This window comes from Gekko japonicus, unplaced genomic scaffold (assembly GCF_001447785.1).
Source record: "Gekko japonicus isolate JY-2015 unplaced genomic scaffold, Gekko_japonicus_V1.1 scaffold827, whole genome shotgun sequence".
Lineage (NCBI taxonomy): Eukaryota > Metazoa > Chordata > Lepidosauria > Squamata > Gekkonidae > Gekko > Gekko japonicus.
The window spans coordinates 604,879-625,893 of NW_015174867.1; the positions used below are offsets into that span (position 1 = coordinate 604,879).

A 21,015-nucleotide genomic window follows, 5' to 3' on the forward strand; every position below is an offset into this window, starting at 1 on the left:
CTTCTATTCACAGCTGTTATTATATGCTTAGTTATTCTGGAACATAATTTAATTCCTAGCTATACTTAAAAGTGTTTTATTGTTTCCTATTAATTTGATGTAGATAGCATGAAATACCTGGATCTTCTTTCCCTTTGGGTGTGCACATATAATCACTATCTATGCCTTTTAAATGCTGATGTTTAGATTGTTAGAACTAATTATGTGGATAATGACTGAAAAACGTTATTTATAATTCTCTCCCTTGTAACAGTGTGCCAGCCCAGGAGGGACTCACAGACTTTTCAGACTGTGACTCAGTTAACTTTGTTTACACAGCCAACTCCATCCATCCTCTGAAATAAAATCACACCCTCTGTGGTGGCCGATAAGGAGTAGCCTGTCAGATTCATTAGGATTCATCATTCTCTTTCTTAGGGCATTCCCCTCCCCACACATGCAGATGGAAAAGGAGGAGGAGAAATCTGGTATTTTAGAAGGCACACATCATCCTTCTCGCTTGCAGCTACTGAAGTCTTTAAAGTACTTTCATCATGTTGATTCGCTGGAGAAATGAACTTCCTGGATCACGCATGCCAAATTATAAACTGGTTCATTTGTTCTTTGTGCACACCATGTTTGCTGAGACTTTGGAGTGGCAGGTGCCCAAGGACGAGAAGGAATTTGATATTGGGCACTGCTTTTGTGATTTACTTGGGGTTCCTTGTCAGCCAAGTAGGTCATGTTCTACCACAGCATAGAGCGGGATCACCGAAAGCGAATTCCAAGAATCTCCAAGATGCTGCCCAGACCCCTTTCCTTGAGATCCCACTGGATGGTACCCTGTCACTTCCTGATTTGCAAAGACCCCTGATGGAGACAAATGATACCTCAGCACTGCCCAATGTGGTCTACATTACTCTGCGGTCCAAGCGCAGCAAACCTGCCAACATCCAAGGCACTGTGAAGCCCAAGCAAAGGAAGAAACATACAGTACCTTTTCCCTATGGAAATAACAATCCATCAGTTTTCACTGTCCAGGAGAAGCATTTAATGCACAAGTCATCTCATGGGAATAGCAACTCCATAGGACTAAAGAGAGCAGTAGTCCAAAACAAAGCAAGGCGACGTCAGGAAAAGGACAAAGAGAAAGAAATACCCCCAAAGGGTAAGAGATATTGGCAATCTGTTAACATTCTAAGAGATGAAAATGTGCAGCCCCATACTCAGGAGAGCAATATCAGGATGTACAGTGAGAGGCCACCATCTTGGCTAAGCAAAGAGGACATCTTACATATGCATGTTCTGGCAGATTTCAAGATAAACGCTGTTCAAGAGGGACAATCTCAACATGGAACACTTCTGGTATTTGAGAGGAAGTCTGTTGTGAATGGATTGACCAAAGCTACTTCTTGCAGTCAAGGTTTTTGTGGCCTCCTCAAGAGACCTCTTGACATGAGTGAAGTGTTTGCTTTCCATTTGGACAGGATCCTGGGGCTGAACCGGACCTTGCCTACGGTAGGCAGAAAATCAGAGTTTGTCCAAGGTAATTGATTCATAAAAATCACAGCAACTATACTAGAACAGTTTCTCTCTTTGCAACAACCAGCAATAAATGTGGTTTAAAAACTATATAGAGCAGACTAAAAGTGTTTAAAAAAGCTAAGATAAATGATTGCTGATTATTTGGTTTCCAGTAAAACTCGTCCTTTCCTGGTCACAGTTTCCTCATAATTTATTGACTTCCCAGGTACCTTCATATATAGTTAGTGTAGAAAACAATTATAAGCTAATTGACTGGAAGCTAAATTCTGTGAAGTAAAGGGTATGGAGGATTCATTTTGATTCTATTTCTAGATAATAAGGAATTGTACTGCTTTGAGAGAGAGAAAATGGATTGTGTGACAGAATCTGAAAGCTGACATAAGACTAGACTTGCTTGATCTTGTCAAGGTTTTGTTCAGTTGGGCCTTTTGGGGCATTTTTTTTATGGGCCAGAGATGTCATTCAAGGGTATGGGCTACCACATGTTACAGCTATGCAGTTTTCATCATTTCAGCAAAGCTGTGGTAAACATTTAGAATAAATTGATAAAGTTAAGGAAGATTCTGAAGCAGCAAAGCCTGGTAGTTTGAATCATGGGCTTAAGCCTAGTAAACCATCAAGGTAATTTGACGGGCATGTAATACAGTTAACATTTACTCCCTTTCCATGCTGCTAGATTTTTTTAAAGTTATCATAATTACATAACAGTGGATTTATTTTGTTTCTTTGGACAGTTTAGAAGAGAGCCATTTGTGTCTAGTCTGGGTAACAGTTTTTAAAATTATCCTTCCAGTGCTAAAAAACAAATGTAACGACTAGCTTGCTTTTCATCCTTATTTTTCCTTGTGACTACAAAATGTCTGATATACATTATTCTGCACATTATGTAAATCCCAGCACAAAATGTAAATTAGACCAAATAAATGCAGTTTGATGTGGCATCTAAAACATCACTGGTGTTAAACTGTGGCTTCAGCAGAAGAGCTAGGCACAAATAGTCGCCTAGAAAGGGCTGCACTGCATTTTAATGAATCTCTGTTAAAACAGTTCACTGTTTTTTCCCTGGTGATTGCTTTCTAGTGCAACGATTACATTGTACAAAATCAATTATCAGGGTATATTTCTTATTAAAGACAAAGCAAAACATGCAGTAACAACAGAATGCAGATATAACTGCAGTCTCTGCTTTATTAGCTCTATACCTTCCTGTGGGCAGTATATATGACAGGGTTTGTAGATCCATAAGAGAAGCAATGTGCTTCCTTCATTGCCTCTCAGAGTATTAAGGCTACCAGAACATGGAAGACTCATTACGCATACATTATTTTGTTGCTGCAAAGCTGTCAGAAAGAACCCAACAGTTTAGTTCCAGGGATCATGGGTGGTGGGTTCATACACATTGCAGAATGCAGGCTTCCTTGTAAATGGCTCTTAGCCTAACCTTAGAAACAGTTGCTTTTGGTTGCAGGGTGTCAGGAAGAAAGAAGGAGAAATGCAGCCTCCGTCAGTCTCTAAGTGTAATTGGTGAGGTTCCCAAAGGCAAAGAACTGTTGCTAGGTGATGAGAAATGGGGAAAGGGATAGCCAGTTTTTCATTTTGGTTACTTTTTGCTGGGAATTTTCTTAGCTACGGATGAGATCAGAATGTGGAACAGCCACATCTTTCACTGGAAATATTTTTGGTCTGAAATGTCCAATTTTAGCCACCAATGATCATAGTTACTTTGAGTGTAATCTGCCATCTGAAAACACTGGTGAATTGGAGCTCTTATTATCTCCTACTTCAATGTGGCTTGTGCAGGAGCATTTCTCAACATACTGTACTTCTCATCTCTATTTTTTATTTGTCCATTGAGAAATTTAAATACAAACATCTTTATGCTGAAGTAGAATGGACTGGAAATTAATCCTCCCCCCAGTCTCATGAATTTTTATGTCAGAAAAGCAGTATGTGCATTTTATCGAAGTCAATAAGTAGTTTTAAAAATCTAGCTGCAAGGGCTGGCGTTTGAGCTGCTTTAATTAGAAGAAAGAAATCAAAGCTGGACTTTTGAGTTCACCAGTCCTATTCACTGACTGCATTGTCCTTTTTTTGTCATATGTGCTTATATGCATATCAGTTTCTACCATCTATGTGACTATGATGTTAACACCTCAACAGGATGCTCTGCTTTTGTGATTCTCACTCCTGATGTGATATAAAAAGACAAATATGCTGCCATGTTAACACTCCCCTTGAAAGCTGCCATTCATTTCATGGAAGCCCCTTTTCCAGAGATGTACTTAGGACCTGATATGAATCAACTGTAGTTTATGCTCCTCTCACCCTCCCTCCATCCTTCCCAGTGACTGGCTGCCCTCTGTTTGCTGTTGCCCAAATGAATGGCGAACCTTTGAAATGGAAGAATTCACATTGTTCTTTGATACATCTGCATTATCAGAAGGAAAAACTGACTCCTAACAAGTCTTGCATTAAAACTTCCTTACTTTTGACAGTTCAAAATTCAGACAGGCATGGGGACCACAAGAGAGGAAAGACTCCTGTAGTTTGGCTGGCAAAGCAAAGCACGCGTAATTTGTAATGTCAGTTGCAAACATGCTGCTTTTGTCAGGGAGCTGACATGTGATGGTAGCCAAATGAAGGCCCTTGATCTAAAGAGGTTTTTTAAAAAATGAACAGACCAGGATGTGAAAAGGGAGATAAACTTGTATAAGCACATAGATCTGTGTTTTCTGAAGCTAGGTTGTGGGGCAAGGTAAAATGGAACGGAATTTAGATTTCTACACAGTGTTTACTTAGGAACATTAGGACTAGGGTTCAAAGAGAGTTACTTAAACCCCAACCCCCCTTGTATGTACAGAACTAGTTGTGTATTTCTTTGGATCCAGGCTTAGTGAGATCTAAGCAGAAGGTCTTTTCTTAGAAAAATAAAACACTACTATTACTTAGCAATGCTGCTCACTCATCATTGGTCAAATAGAAGACAGGTTTGCCAAGTCTGGGTTGGGATATTCCTGGAGATTTGGGGGTAAAGCCTGGGGAGGGTGGGGTATGGGGAAGGGAGGGGAAGGACCTCAACAGGGTATAATGCCATACAGGCTACCCTCCAAGGCAGTTATTTTCTCCAGGGGAACTGAAGGCTGCAGATCTGCTGGCAACCCAAACATGGGGTTTCTAATCATGGGGAACTGAATCACCAGTGGAAAGAAGGAAAAACGGTAGGGTATGTCCATATGTATGTATGTATGTACGTGAAAATGCTGCCTTGGCAGGCCACTTGGTGAAAAGCTCAATTAAAAAAAGAGAAAACAAATGCATGGGATGATTGGCAGACCATGTACACTCTTTACCAGCAGATTAGACAAACTACTACAGCGGTACAGAAACATATTTTTCAGGTAGTGTCACAAACCATGATTGTAAACTGACGTTAGAATCAGCCCCTGAGATAAGAGTTCAGTCAGATATGTGAGCTGAGAACACAGGATGGAGATGGGCAATAGTTTTGTAAGAGAACCAAATGTGGTGTGATGGGGCATTATTCTCTGTGGTGTACATTTCTTGTGCCTCACACTCCCTTCTGCTCAAGATTTTGAAGGGCTTATAAAAACACGTAAAACCTATCAGATGGCTGTGGGATGAGTGCTATTGTAACACCTTGTAATGCAAATATGAACATAGCCCATTGTCTGTCTCCAGCCAAGTGCCCCACAGTGCAGTGAGAAGTACAGCTGAAACCCTCGTGCTGTCCGAACAGTTCCATGAACACAATTTCAGTCTACAACACTAGCTGAGGGGCCATCTCAAATGCAGAGCTGCTTTTGCTCTGAAAGTGTAGAAGAGCTTTTAACTTTGAGTCTCATTGTGTTTGCTCATTCCATGATCAGTCTTATAACAACAGAGGCTGGGAACTTGGCACAGACAAAAGAGGAAGCGCTGTTGATTCCGTTTACCATGTTACTTTTGCAGTCTCAACAGGCTGATAAGTGAAGTGAAAATGATGCCTTAAAAAAAGAAAGAAATTAATGAACGAGACACCAATTATGTTCTTTATGGCACATTTTAAAATTGTATTTATGTTGGTCAGTTGGGAAAGAGAAAACACATTTCGGCTGGTGCATTCAGCTTTATTGCATACTGTTTAACAGATCCAGCAGGTTTTTTTTGTAGCTTGCTCTCATATTCCACGATGGGGTCTCCATTGTGGTGTCCCTGCATGCCATGGCATCCACCGACATCCTTCCTGGCACCTTCCAAAGGTTTTTACAAAGTGGGTGGTGCCAGGTGGAGCTATGACCCAGCAGGGTTTCTGATTGGTCACTGACAATCTAATTGGCTGTGCAGATTTTTTAAAAGTTGCTTTGGCAGCCGCTTCCACCACAGCACATGTTCATTTTAAAAGGTATTCTGTGAAACAGAGCTTCTGCCTGAACTGCTGATGTTGTGTAGTGGATTAGCCGCATGGAAGAATTGATGAGGCACGCATGATACACTGCACACTTTACTAGTACACAACACGCACCCCCACCAACGGCCGACCGGCTGCTTATACACAGTCTGGGGAACCTTCCATTGGCCCATTCAAACCTCCCGCCAATGTCCCATTGGTTCCCTAGAGGCAGGGTGCAGGAGCCTGGTCCCCATTGTTCTCCGGACTCAAGCTCCACTGTATCGCGGGCGCCCAGTGGCGGTCCGCGGACACAACAGTTGAAGAGTTACTATTAGAACTATGCATGACCTTGCTCCTTGACATTTTGTGATTGGCTCTGTCTCTTGTGGCAACCATTTTGTGGTTGGCCCCACCTCCTACAGCAGCCATTTCTTACTTAGGTCCACAATGTCGTGTCAGAATTCCAAAGGTGCCTGTGGGCTCAAAAACATGGAAACAATACCTGTTCTAGTATTTGACATATTGACTAGAGTGCAAAATAATAGAGTGGACAATAACAACCTGTTGGAGAGCTGTGGTTTGTTTAGGGGGTGGTTAAAATCTACTGATGTGATCTCTTGATTATGTATGCCCTCCTACGTGTATTAATATTTGCATTTATACACAAAGCAAGAATGTTTTTCTTGTCCAAGATTTCCTCCAGATTGTGTAGTGCTTTTAAAATAAGACGGTACAGAGATTTTAAAAAGAGCAATTATGGTATCTTGAGACTTGGCTGATGGGTGTAAGACTGCCTGTTCAACCTGTGACCCACCAGGTTTGAACTGTCATAGAATGATATACCCATGTGGCTTGCAGGTTTCTTTCAAATGGCATTAAATTCTGCAGTAAACAAAGAGTTTGATAACAAGAACTTGATTCATGACCTGTCTCTAATATAGATACGTTGAATTCATAAACACACTGAGGTAGCTTTCTTACTCTGTTGGTAGCTTGATTGTCTCTATCATCTTAAAAAGTGGCAAGGAGGATTTTAACACATATCATGTGCAAACACATATGGCAAAACATGGGACAGAATGATCGTCAGTATCTGTTCAGTGTGCACCCTTGGGCAGTGATTTCTCATCTTGAGTTTCTCATATAGTCATCAAAGGAGAACAGGGCTTTTATGCTTTTCCAGATCCTGGAGTTTGTCATGCAAGAATGAGAAGACCCCCCAACACATATCATACCCTTGTTGTGAGATTCCTAGAGGTATCTCTGGCCAATGATGGTTGCAGAGTCTGGGCCAGATGGATCTTAGGTCTGAATCAGTTTAGAATTTAGTAAATTCCTCTGATAGATCTCTCTGAGGAGGAGAGGAGGAGGAGATTGGATTTATACCCCTCCCTTCACTACCCAAAGGTGTCTCAGAGTGGCTTACAAACTCCTTTCCCTTCCCCTCCCCACAACAGACACCCTGTGAGGTAGGTGGGGCTGAGAGAGCTCTTGACAGAAACTGCTCTTTTTCAAGAACAGCTCTTATCAGAACTACAGCTTGCCCAAGGTCATCCAGACAGGTGCTAGTGGAGGAGTGGGGAATCAAACCCGGTTCTCCCAGATTAGAGTCTGCACACTTAACCACTACACCAAACTGGCTCTCTACACCAAACTGGCTCTGAGATCACCGTTATTATTTGCTGGCCATTCGGTAATAGGCCACAACATATTTTTGTTTTAACCTTTCTTGGTCTGCATCCCATCCCTCAAATTATTCTAAATCAGTGCATTGCATCATACCATCCATCCACATACATATGTAGGTGTTCTGAATTATTTGGAGTTTATAAATCTGGTTTTAAAAAGTAGTGTATTTTAATCTGATGATTGAAGCTGTAGAAGGGAAGGTGACAAGGAGAAAGGAACCAATATGATACTTATAAAAAATCAGACAAGAGTTTTTAAGTCATTCCCCCCCCCAGCTATCGAGCTCTGCTTGTGCATCCTAATATAGAAAACTTGCAATTCTAATATTAGACATCTGGAGGATACATAAGTCAAGCCGAAGTACTATGTTGCTATGGAGATGGGCATGATGTAAGAAAAAATGCTGGGATTTCACTGGTACTATGTTCATCTCTAAAACCAGCGGCTCTGAGACAGATGGGCATTCAATTGCTGATTCTGCATTATTTTCTGTCTTTCCTATTATTATTATTATTATTTCAGAATAAGTCCTCTTAACAACGCACTTTAGCTTCATAGTTCCTCAGGTCAACAGAGATCAGCCAGAATAGGAGATGTTCAGTAACCTCCAGGGCATAGGCTCGGGCCATGCCTCCATGTGATGCAGAAGCATTGTAGAACTGGACTGAATAATATGGGGCATTGACTGAATGGATGGAACAGCAGACCCACTTCCATACAGAACAAGCACTTCCATGGCTCCAGTGCATTAAAAGAGAAGCAGTTAACTGAGCTGTGTCTTCCTTTCTATCCTTAAAGCTGCAATGCAACTAGTTGCAGAGTGCTTGCTGGGAGGAAGACATGGACAGATATGTTAACAGGGTTGTCTGAGAGCTGGGAAACTCTTCCCTCGAGGGAAGGAAAGTGGAAGGATTTCATCCAAGCTGCCATCCTAAGGACCCTTTCCATGGCATCTCCTGTTAAAGAAATGTAGATAGTGTGTTGAGAAAGACCTTTCTCTGACTGATATACTGGAAAGCATCTGCCAGTCAGAAAAGACAGTACTAAGCTACATGGGTCAGCGGTCTGCCTTGTGTATGTTTGTAGGGGGGGGCAGCTGATCAGATTGGCTGTCTGATCTGAGGTTGTCATGGTCAGTTGTGTGTAACATGAGCTAAACAGTTCTTTAACTGGAGTTGGATTCCCCCCCCCCTTTTTGAAGCATACAGTAATTTGGATATATGTTGGCAAATCGGTAGGCCGGTGCACTATGGATATGGAATTGTAGGCAGTCATCTTTTAGGGCAAGAGGTCAGAGCAAATACAATTCAGATCTCTTCTAGGTCTTGTCTGTTAGAACTATAATGTAATATTTAATGCTTTTTACCTTGGTACTTTATTTACAGGCAGAGTTCATTCATTTTAGTGGAACATATTGAAGAGCTCTATTTGGGTTGATTCATTTTTGCTGTGTCTGTTTCCTGTGAAACACAAACACTTCCTGTATTTAACATTTGTTCCATTTTGTTCTTCCAGAATTATCTGTCTCACCCTCTCTCATATAAACCCATGGGAGGAAGCAGGGAGAAAAGGAACCAGAGATCACTACATAAGGTTCCTCCTTTTGTAAAAGAGGAATGGATAAATTTGTTGACACTAGAAATAAAAAATAGTCACATATCCTTTATTTAGATATAAAGAAAGCGATTCATTTTGTGATCTCTTCCTAGAGTTGCCGCTGTTTTTTGCTGCACTTATGCTGATATTCAATGAGTTCCATTTATCAAGGATGAAAATATGGCGTTAAGGGGGGAAAAATCTCCCTTTGAATTTTTTCATTTTGTTCTGTATGTGAATTGTATGTGGACTGTACCACTTTAGACAGAAGGTAGGATCTTACTATTGAAATTCCTGCACACAGATCAATTGCCCCATATGAAAAGCCAGATGTCACAGATAAATTCTAGTGTTGTATTCCCTGACATGCCAGTGTTCTACATCTGTAATCTGAAGTGATACAGGCCAGTTCAAGGAAAACAATTCTGTCCCCAGATGAGGAGTGAAATAAAAGTAAAAGAACTTCCAGTTTTAAAACACAGGCCTTAAAATCTGTTTTGCGTAACATGTGAAAAATGCAGGGGAACTGCACATAGCATGCATAAAGCTTTGATTAACTTTTCTCTTAGATGTCTCACACGGTTTCATTATGACTTTTCAGACTTACAATGCAATCCTAAGCACACACAAACCTTTCTAAGATCCATTCAAATCAATGGGTTTAGAATGGTGTGATTCTGTGTAGGATTGCACTGCAAAACAGCCGCTCAGTCTTTATGCATCCCTTCTGTCTGTCTAAGTTATTTCTTAGTTAGGAAGTCTTACATTAACAACCAAAGCAATAAAGATGAGAATATTAATCTGCTTTTTGGGAGATTGAAATCCACTGCTTAATCATGCATATATCGTTAAAGGACGACACTCTCATAAATGTACATTGCTTTACTGAAACTGAATGAGCTACAGTGATTTACACTCAGTGATGATGTGCCAAACCATTTTCAATCCATTTAATAAATCTTCTCTTGCAGTATGGTTCCTTTTAAAATATCGCTTTTGTAGCAAAAAAGTGGGTGTTATTCTCAGACGTTGGAGACAATTATATGTCCAGAGTTCTTCCTTCAGTGTAGTGTCATCCTTTAGATGTGGCATATGACCACATTAACCAAAGGAAGAAAAATCATCACTGGTTTTAGATTCTTCCTGCCACATCTTTAAAATGCCTTTTTATAAACCTATGCTGTTAAACTATTATGACTTTAGACATTGCCTACGGATTGAACACGTGTTGTAAGTCCTAAATTCATGGTCTAGGTATGCTAGTGGCTCTGTATGTTTTATTTTTCTTTTTGTTCATATTAGATGATCAACCATGTCCTGTGGTTCTCTGGGATCCTTCCTTGTCTCAAACAGACAATGAGACACACTCTTCTTTGAAGCTAAACTGGGGGACCTACAAACAGCAACTAAAGCAGAGGTGTTGGCAGAATCATAAAGTGTCCAAAGCAGAGTGGGGATGTACAGATGTCCATTACCATGAATGGTCCAAGATGGCTCTCCTTGATTTCCTGTTACAGGTAGGAAAACAATAGCTACGTGGGACTAATTACCAATATATGAGATTTGTTTTAGGTAACTTTTTAAAGAGTGACTCATTGCCTGATTATATTTCCTCAGTGCATGCAGTAAGAGCTGTGGAAGGGAATGTGACTGAAAATCCTATACCCAACAGAAGTCTTTAAGTTCTCTATCTTTAATCTTCAGATTTAAATTCAAGTCAACAGTTTTCAAAGTTTTAATCCAGATATTCCATGCATCACATCATTTCCACTGTCTGAAACACAAATCCCACACCCCAAAATTTGATTTAGAAACCCTGAAAATTGAATGTGGTGTCTTGAAGAAAAATTTGGGGGAAATGGCATACAACTTGGCCTTCACAATGATCTGACTCCTGAGTGAGGAAAATTTGTGTGTGTGAGGGAGAGAAGGAAAAATCAGTTTGATTTGCACAAAATTTTGTAACATATTAGGGGAAGATTTCCACTATATTGAAACATTTACATTAGATATGAAATCAGGTTTGTGTCAAGAGTCTCTCTTTTAGGACTCCTCACATGATGAAGGGAAAAGTAAAAGGCTTGGATTGTTTACACCACAGAGTTAAATGGGCCTCTCTGTTGACAGGACGAAAGGGTGTTGTATCTTATTCCATTTTCAGCAGTTTTGTGGCAGACTGCTTTCATCACCAGTCAGTTGGCTATAGGGTTGCCATTTCCATTTCCCAGTTGGGGGCAGGGGATTGCCTGTTTTTGTGGGCTCCTGCCCACCACCTGCCAGCTGATCAGTGGGAGGAAATCCTTCCCCTAACAGCAACATTGCGGCACATGCTGACGTCACCTGGAAGTGAAGTGGGCACGCTAGTGGTGACGCTCTAGTTTTTAGGCAAAACTCTATGGTTTGAGCAAAATTTTACCATAGAGTTTTGCCCCAAAACCAGAGTGTCACCCCCAACATGCCTTCTGGGCGATGTAGGCATGGCGCGTGACATCACTTTTAGTGACGTTGGCATGTCGGGAGCGATGCTTCCAGCTCCTGGAACCTCCCCCTACCCCCCACTGGTGTCTCTAACAGACCTGGCAACCTGAGTTAGCTATAAGACTCTGCAGTATTCATTAGTGTGTAAGCTAAGATTGCCAACCTCCAGGTAGCACCTGGAGATCTCCTGTTATTACAATTGAACTCCAGATAACCAGATCTGTTGTCCTGGAGAAAATGGTGCTTTGGAGGGTGGACACCATGGAAACCCTGCTGAGGTCCCTCCAGATATTTCCCAACTCAGAGCTGGCAACCCTAGTATAAGCCCCAAATCAAGCTGAACATAGATGTGGACGTTTAGAGGTTTTCTAAGCATGTTAAGTTTTGCTTGGATTTTGTAGACAATTTATAAACTATTTTTCTATTTTATTTATTAAAACATTTATAACATGGCTTTCCTTGTACTTTAAGGAATTTCTACAGTTAAGCACAGAAGTGTTCAGACACAACAAGAGCACCATCTTCACTGTCAGTTCCTTTTTGCCCATTGGGGCATCAGTTTGGAAGGAGGCAGATCAGATAAAGGCTGGTTACAGAAAAAAAGAAAGACACACACAAAAAGGGAAACATTTGCTCCACAAAACAAAGACGGTGTCTGGTGATACATATTCTCAAAATTTTTTAATAATACACTGTCAGCAGTTCAGAAAGCAAAGAAGTCTCTGGAACCATCCTGGTGTTGCCCCTTTCTAAGCAAAAGGACGTGAATGGACTTAGAGAGGTGTTACTCTGCTTAGGATGCCACTGACAAAATCATAGTGGAATGGTCTAAACTGCCAGTTTTAATTCTCATAACTTTACCAGGACCTGCCATTTTTAAAAGACTTTAAAAAGTCAAACAACACATGACTGGTACCAGTGTTCCCTCTAAGCTGAGTTAGTGTGAGCTAGCTCAGTTTTTTAGCCTCCAGCTCACAGATTTTTGTCTTAGCTCCAGAGAAACTAATTTATGCAGTAGCCAAATCTCTCACACAGCTTTAATGCCAGTAGCTCACCAAGTAGAATTTTTTGCTCACAAGACTCCACAGCTTAGAGGGAGCATTGACTGGCACCACATGGTGAGTGACTCATCTGTTATTTTAAAAACCAGTGCGTTCTACTCTCAAACGGCGAAAAACAGATGACTGTGATCCAGAAAGAACAGTAAATAAGTAATCACAACAACAAGAACGTTCGTTCATTCCAAAGGCACATACCAGGGAAGGAAGTTTCTGCTACTTTGCAGATTCTGTCATTTGATTGTTCCCATTTTGGTATCTATTTCTAAAAGCCGGTTTGTTTTCTGTACATGGTCCCCTTTTATTCTTATACAGTTTGCCCTTGTATATTTTTTTTGGAATTATGGAGATGGTTGTAAGGCCTATATTACTGGTTTTATACAAAGAGGGAATCAGTGAGTCTTTTTATTTACGTTACATTTATAGAACATGTTCGTGATAATTATAGAACATTATGTTTTGCCTCCTGAAATAGACTGTCCTGTCTAATAATTCTCATTACTTCCATGAGTGTGTAATCTAACAATGTACAAATTATATGGATTCTAAATATAGCCATAGACTTACAAGAACAGCATAGTGCTCCAACATTTCATAATGGTGACATTAGATGCGGACATGGGTTAACGAGAATGTAGTAAAGACTGATCTTCAGGATCTTGTTAACTAGACTTATTTGCCTGCCTCTGGCACTCCCTGAGTGTAACTCATTGCTAACAGGCAGCTTTTATAGGCTTTCTGAGAAAAGGTAATCCCAGCCTGGCTCAAAATTCAGTGCATCCAAATGTGGCCAATATGTATCTTTCCTTGTCTGCACATAATCCTGTTCAGAGAGGTGAAATACCAGTCCCCAAGCACCTCCCTTCCCTCATATAACAGGCAGTGTTCAGCTGATGCTGCCCAGCACCAAGAAACCCCCTTCCCCTGACCTGTAAGAGCCAATAATAAGTTAAATGAGTTTAAGGAGATAAAGCAGGGGGAAGGAAGCTGTTTGCAGGGGGAGGCGTGTGGCCAATGGGGTCAGGGAGAGGCAGGGCAGAGAGGCTCTGAGAGTGGAAGGAGAGGCGGCCTGTTTAAAATTAATCCTTGGTTGGGCTGTCCCTTGCAAGGAGCAGGTCAGGAGGGATTCAAAAGTGGATGTGGTTGTTGTGGGAGACGGAGGTAGGAACCAGGAAGGTGCATTTCCTCTTGTGACTCCTTGTTTTTTCACTTCAGGCGAGCAGGTAGTTGTAGCTGTGCTTATTTTATGCTCAAGGGCAAAATGGAAGTAAAAACCCAGCCTTGTCTCTCCCCTCCCTGGCTCCCGTGTCTTGTCTGATCCCCTTGATGGTAACTGAGCTGCTTTTCCTTTGGGGCCCTCCATAAAGACATCCATGCCTCAGGGGTGGTGAATGAATAAAGTTTTGGCAAAGGAGGAATTGGGCTATCGATTATAAGGGGTCATGGTGGTGGTGGTGGTGGTTTAAAGGCCACGGAGAAATGCTTCCTGCTTCTTAGGCAGTCTCTGGCCTTTCTCTTCTACTCCCTCTGCTGGTAATGGCTTTTGGGTTTGTGGGGAAACTGTCAGACTGAATGCACCCCTTGTCTGGTTTATGATGGAACACTGGATCCTGTGTAATGGAGTCTGTAGATATCGAGTCAAAGCATAGCTACGTAGGAAGCTTTATTCAGCCTCCACATACAATATCCATTCCATTTGCTGACTTATAGTTGAAGAAGACAAAGGCTGTTGCAGCAGACACTCCTGCACCAAACAGCCAAGCTCTAGTGGCAGCTCTGAAAAGTCTTCAAGAAAAGATCCATTGCCTTGAGTTGGAGAGAGGTCACAGGCTGAGGATGACCTGAACAGCCTGTCCAGAGAAGCTGCCCAGTATAAAAAAAAACTTTGCAGCATGAATCAAATGAGAAGGATATGACTTCGGTTAAGTGCAGTATACTAGATTATATGAGGAAAACGATGATCAGTGCAGAGATGGAAAAGAAATTGATTCTGGAATAGCAAAGCCAGCTCCAGAAGAAAAAGGATCAGAACCCAGTAGAAATATGTGCAAAACCTGACAAGCTTGAAATTCTAGCAAAAGAGTATTGGGTCCCATTCATACTAGCCGAGAAACGTGGGGGGGGGGAGGTGTGGCTGTTTGTGGCGGCACAGTGTGTCCTGCTGCAAACACAATTAGATGCGATAGCAGTTTCCTTCATTGGTGCACATTCCCGGCGTGCTCCAACGACGCAAGAGGAGCGCGCTGGAGCGATCACACAAGGAGAGTCTGGCAGCGGCCTGTCACAAGCCGTTTGCTAGTGGACTTTCGGAAGTAGCTTTTTACTCTGCATCTTCGGCTGGCTGCGACGGGTGCACTACGCTGGCCAGATGTTGCTATGTGATCACGCCTTTATAATCTGCCTGGCATTCGTGCCGCTTCCGCGGCAACTTCTGCGTCTGATCGGAGCCGAGGAGACTTAATGGCACTCAGAAAGCTGCAAAAGAAAAGATCAAACATCTAGGGGCAAAGCTTCAGGAAGAACAACACCTTTGTAAGCTAATGCAAGACAAGGCAGCCCAGTTCCAAACAGGACTTGAGATGAACAGAATTTTAATGACCTCTCCTTCACCTCAAAAAGAAGCAAAAAAGAGAAGTCGGAAGAAGAAAACAGTGAAGAAAAACTCTAGTTTGAGGAAAGAATGCAGCTCACAACCGTACCTACCAGCTGGAGCGTTACTTTTTGTTACTGGCAAGTCTGCCAGCTCAAGTCATTCTGTTGCAGATGTTCAAAGTGTCTTGCATATGACGAAAAGTTGTGGTCCACATTTAATATCACGAAGTCCAGAAGGAGCTGAAAAGAGGCTATCTAGATGGACTTTTTATTTATTTATTAGATTTATATCCCATCCTCCCCACCAGGGCAGGCTTAGGGTGGCTGATATGTGTAGATTGGATCTTTTTGTTCTACATCTTCTTCTGCTACTGACAGTCTTTGTGACCTTCTCTTTGTCATGCAAGATGAGCTGGGACAAATGAGCTTTGAACATCAGGAACTGCTGAAGCAGATGCAAGAAACTAAAAACCATGAAGTTCAGGAAGAACTAGAACGTGAACTGTCGTGTCTGGTGAAGCAGATGGAAATTAAAGGAGAACAGATCACCGAGCTGAAAAGGCATCGGGACAGTGTTTATAAACTGAAGCAAAAGGCCTGATGACTTTAAAGTAACTAAGGAGGCCACAGTCCCTCCAAGAGTCAGTATGTATGGCACTTGCTCTGTGAATAAGAGTACAAATTCCATTCAGCTGCTAAAAAGTGCTCAGAAAATTCAGTCAGTGGGCACTTTCACTAATGCTAATTCAATCCACTTCAGTGACTATTTGTAAATGGATTTTTCCATTTTACACAGTAAAATCCAGTTGCAAAGTGCATTGAAAGTGGATTGAAAATGCATTATTTCGTGTGCGTGAAAGCACCCAGTGTTGAAGAAAGATGACATCCTATGGGAACCATAGCTCTCAAAACTAGTTTCATAGATCACTATCCATCAGGAACTGGATTGAACTTTGATGCCTGATAATTGACTTTTCCACACACCCATAAATTCTGAGATTTAGATCTGGAGAAATGAACTTCTATATAAATATATTTTTAAATATATATTTGTAATTTGTGTACCCAAGATAAAGCAGGATACATGGATGGATGGATGGATGGATAGATGATAGATAGGTAGATTGAGTTAGCTATCATCATCATTTGATGCCACAGAGTGCTCATCATTATTCTCTACTTACATATCAGAGAGCTGAACTAACTGTACTACCATTAGTCTTTCTCCATTGGCATGGTTAATGAGACAACCATGCTTTAATCCTTTTGAAGGAGGACAGGTAAACATAGACTTGAAAGTGCTCTCTTCAAGAGACACCCATTCATACAGGTTTAGGCACCAAAATGTAAGGCAGTCTTGTTATTTTTTATAATAAATGTCACAAGAAATTCAAAAGCTCAGAATGGTAAACTGCTGTTCTGTCCAATGATAGCAGTATGACTATGACTACTACTACTACTACTACTACTACTACTACTACTACTACTACTACTACTACTACTTTACTATGAACATGAGTCAGTTGATATTCATCACCTCAATGCCAGGTACCAGAGGGCACCAGCTGCTTGAATGTGTACATGTAGAAGAAACAGGCAGTGTGGATGCATTCTAGGGAACCCAACTCTTTGCCAAACCACCCCCCAAATTAGAAAAGGTGAGTATTTTTATGGAGGGGGGGGAATTAATTACCCATTTTGGTTCATTATTAGATTGATGCTATTACATATTTTGAAATAAAAGAGATGGGGAAAGGGGAAAGCGAGACATGAAATTGTATATAATGAATATAACGGAACCCTGTAAGAGACTACAAGAATGGAGAGGCAAGGCTGAGGGGATTTATATTTCATGTAATGTAGTACTTCAGAGATTAATAGGAATATAGAAGAAAGATATGGATGGAATTCAAATCAAGTCATCGAAGAGTGGGTGGGAGGACTGATTCATTGTAAGTGTGTAAAAATAAGCATAAAAATAAGCATGTGTGGGTGCTATTCAAAAGATTGCTGCTTGGAAGACACTAATACTGGGCTGCAAACCTATATGAACTGTGAATAATGGATGTGGGTGTTAGAAAAACACTCAGGTTGGCCCATTAGCTTGTTGTGTTAAAGAGAGGTCAAGTGAAGCAATTATGCGCTGACCATATATGAAAAGGTTGTTTGCCGTAGAGATATATAACAAGTGTAAGATGAAACATAGTGAGCAGATTCCATTAAAACATTACAGTGGTAAAGCCAAACAAATTAATATATAAGGAGTGGGATATGAAAGATATTAATACTTATAGCAAGTGAGAAATCCAGCATCCTTGGTAAGACCTAGCAAGTGGAGATAGTATTGATGTTCTGGATGAATATTAATGTAGCAATTTTGTGTTGGATTCTCTCTCTGAAATTTCAATATCACTGGGGGTAACCTACCATATTCACTTTCAGATCTATCACCGCTTGGACAAAAACTGCTGTGGATTCAAACCACACAAAGAGGATTCCTGTGTACAGAAAGGACTGCATCTGAACTGCAATGACCAGGATAGCATTGCTTTGACTCACATTATTCAGCGAAAGGAGGACCCACGACATTTGGTCTTTATAGATAACAAAGGTTTCTTTGACAGAAGTGAAGAAAATCTAGACTTCAAAATATTGCATGGCATACAAGAGTAAGTTCTATGACATATGTGCAAATACATGTAGGGTTCAGTAGCATCTCCCTGGTTCTTCACTTTAGATCCCCAATGCCTTTTGCAGGTGTTTCCACAGGGAGAATAAATTAGAGTTATAACTATTTTAAGTAATGAAACTTGCTGCCTGGATTAACAGCAATGGTTAAACTCAAACCACAGATATTCAAGAAACTGGGTGGAAAAGCTTAGGCAAGGGTCACTACTTATCTAGTGGCAGAGGGCTGTTTCCCAGCCCCTACTATCAGTTCCCCATTGGGATGCCAGGTGGAGCCTGGCAACTGGCAGGAGGGCTGGGCGTGGGGACATTGGAAGCACAACGTCAGCTGCATTTCTGCATCATTTCCAGGAAAACATATGATAGCTCTAGGAATCATTGGAAACTCTACAGCTACCCTACATCACTTCTGGTTTTCCCTGGAAGTGATAGAGCAATGCAGTCAACATCACCATTTAAACAAATTCTCGCAGCACTGCTCAGAGCAGCAATTTGCAGGTAGGGCTACCGGCAGAAGGCCTCTGGCCATAACTGGAAGCTTGGCAGCCCTTGTCCCCTACCCTTGATAATTTGAGAAATGGGAGAAAAAATAGGGAGAATGGTACTAATAGTGATGCTTGTGGAATTTCCTCTAATCTCTGTGCTAAAGAACATAGAGACCTGGAAGTGATGTCACATCCATCAACTATCCACCTGGGAGAGACATCACATCCTCCAGGCCACTCTTGGAATTCCCCCCCTCTCTATGGTAAAGACGATAGAGCTAGGGGAAATTCCTAGAAATGCCATCACATTCCCCTGAAACTCCACCTTACCCAGGCAGTGGCCCAAAAGTCTCCAGGCGCATGCTGATGCAGGGCTGGCAACCAGTGTTCCCTCTAAGCTGAGTTGGTGTGAGCTAGCTCACAGTTTTTTAGCCTCTGGCTCACCCATTTTTGTCTTAGCTCAGGAGGGATGGCTCCAGAGCAAACTAATTTAGGCAGGAGCCAAATTGCTCGCTCACAACTTTAATGCCAGTAGCCCACAAAGTAGAATTTTTGCTCACAAAACTTAACAGTTTAGAGGGAACATTGCTGGCAACCCTACATAGGCCTCCTGGGGGCCAAGTAGTTTTACTAGTTCTTTGTTTTGGTCTGCCATTGTACCTGCTCTCTTCTGGTTTTGCTAGCAGCCATTGGGTACAGTTCAAATCTCTGTGAGAACAATAAATTTATGGAAGCAATGTTTATCACCTTTCCCTTTACAAGAAGCTTAAAAAGCTTCTGCTGAGGGATAGAAGGGAGCGGGATCTCCAGAATAGTATGTCAGAGGAGTGTAGTATAAGCTACCCTGAACTCATTGGGAGAAGGACAGGATAAAATTAAATGAAAAAGAAAGTGGAATCACCCAGAATTACCACTTACACTCTTGCATGATCACAGCAAACTCTGAGAAGATGCAAAACTCATGCAAGAGTGATCAGGGTAGGAGGCCAATACTCTGATCTTTGGCAGCTTCCTGTGCAAAAGTGTAACCCGAATCTCAGCTTCTGGGGGTGTAGGGGGACTGTCTATGCCTACATGAACTCACATACATACACAGACCTTTATTGGCATATGCATGAACTCAGTCTGTTTTCAGAAGCCTTGGACTGAGACCCTTCATAGATGGTGTTTCTTCCTCTATCATTGCTTATCCTATACTGCTCCTTGGTCCTGCTAGCTTTTTTCATCTCCCATGGCTTTCCTCAGTACTGTTTTTCACTCCTCATCTGACATATATTTTGGGAACTGATGTCCAATTGCCATTCTTGTTTATGGCCAAAATATCATTCTGTTACAAATTATTTAGCAGATGTGAAAAAATGCTGAATCACATTTTCGATTAAAATTACAGGACATTAAAGCTAACATTTATATTTACTTTCAGGTTCCCTGAATCTGCAGTCTCAGTGCTGAAAAGCCAACGTTTGCGAGAGAAGCTTCTTCAGTCTCTGTTCCTTGACAGAATTTTTTGGGAGAGCCAAGGAGGTCGTCAAGGGATTGAAAAACTCATCGATGTGATAGAAAGAAGGGCGAAAATTCTTCTTACTTACATTAATGCACATGGGGCAAAAGTACTGCCAATGAACAAGTAAAATTCTGTGGGGGAAAAGACACACACACACACACAAAGCCTACCATAGAGCTTGCTGGTAATTATAATTTCCCTTTTTTCACTTTCAGAGTACCATGAACAAATGGTCAAACTTAACATTTTAAATTGGATATTCTATAAATGTAATCTGGAACATATCAATTCAATTGCTTTAATGAGTTAAATATGTGGGCAAAATTTTTGCTATTTTTAATGAACAAAAACAGAGGTGCTATTAGCTTTGAAAAAGTCCAAAAAGGGTGCAACCCCCCCCCCAAGCTATTTATTTCAATGGGACTCTTCTATGATAAGTGATTTTTAGTATCGCTACAAATAATTCCTTTTTTTCTAAATTCTACAGGGATTTTTCTTTTTTTCCTTCCAACAAAAAAATGACAGACCTCAAGTGTTGTCCTTATTTCTGCTATGTGTCTAAGACTGTTTAGTCAAATAACCATATTCATTCTTCATGTGTATTTCTTTCAGCTCAGGTTGCACATAAACATGCCATCCAAGGGGCTGAGGGTGGATATGTTACATATTTGCTGTTTCTTGTTCTTGTTTTGGTTAACGTCTACAATGTTCTTTGTTTGTAGAAGATTCTGTAGAAAACTAGAAGTTTCTATCATCAGTCGTTTCCTCAGGTCCTACTTTTCAGGCTACGGCCTACATTATCCCCCTCCCTTTAGCTACTCTGTCTCTCAACTAGCCATGCCAGATTCCTCTGTCCTTCTCTTTATCACATAATCCCTCCACATTTTGTGCTTTGATGAGCCCTTTCTTGTCTCAGTTCCTTTTCATCAAAATTCTCTATCAACTAGTTCTTCAGGTTTATTTTTGGCTGCATCCACATGGTGAGTATTCTCTGTTTTGTTCTGGCTACCA

At 41.2% G+C, this 21,015-nt stretch overlaps 1 protein-coding gene across 1 annotated transcript; it reads left to right on the top strand.

Moving 5' to 3' along the window:
• Nucleotides 1–491: 491 nt before the first annotated feature.
• Nucleotides 492–20,422, top strand: FAM198B (family with sequence similarity 198 member B). The gene is made up of 4 exons (XM_015424761.1): nt 492–1,525; nt 10,502–10,716; nt 17,770–17,996; nt 19,924–20,422. The coding sequence occupies exons 1-4, from the start codon at nt 553–555 to the stop codon at nt 20,129–20,131; spliced, it is 1,623 nt and encodes a 540-aa protein (XP_015280247.1). The 5' UTR covers nt 492–552; the 3' UTR covers nt 20,132–20,422.
• Nucleotides 20,423–21,015: the final 593 nt, after the last annotated feature.

Coding starts and splice junctions, on each gene's coding strand:
- FAM198B (XM_015424761.1), top strand. CDS start 553: ATGAACTTCCTGGATCACGCATGCCAAATTATAAACTGGTTCATTTGT. Junction 10,717..17,769: donor TCCTTGATTTCCTGTTACAG/GTAGGAAAACAA, acceptor ATTCACTTTCAG/ATCTATCACCGCTTGGACAA. Junction 17,997..19,923: donor ATATTGCATGGCATACAAGA/GTAAGTTCTATG, acceptor ATTTACTTTCAG/GTTCCCTGAATCTGCAGTCT.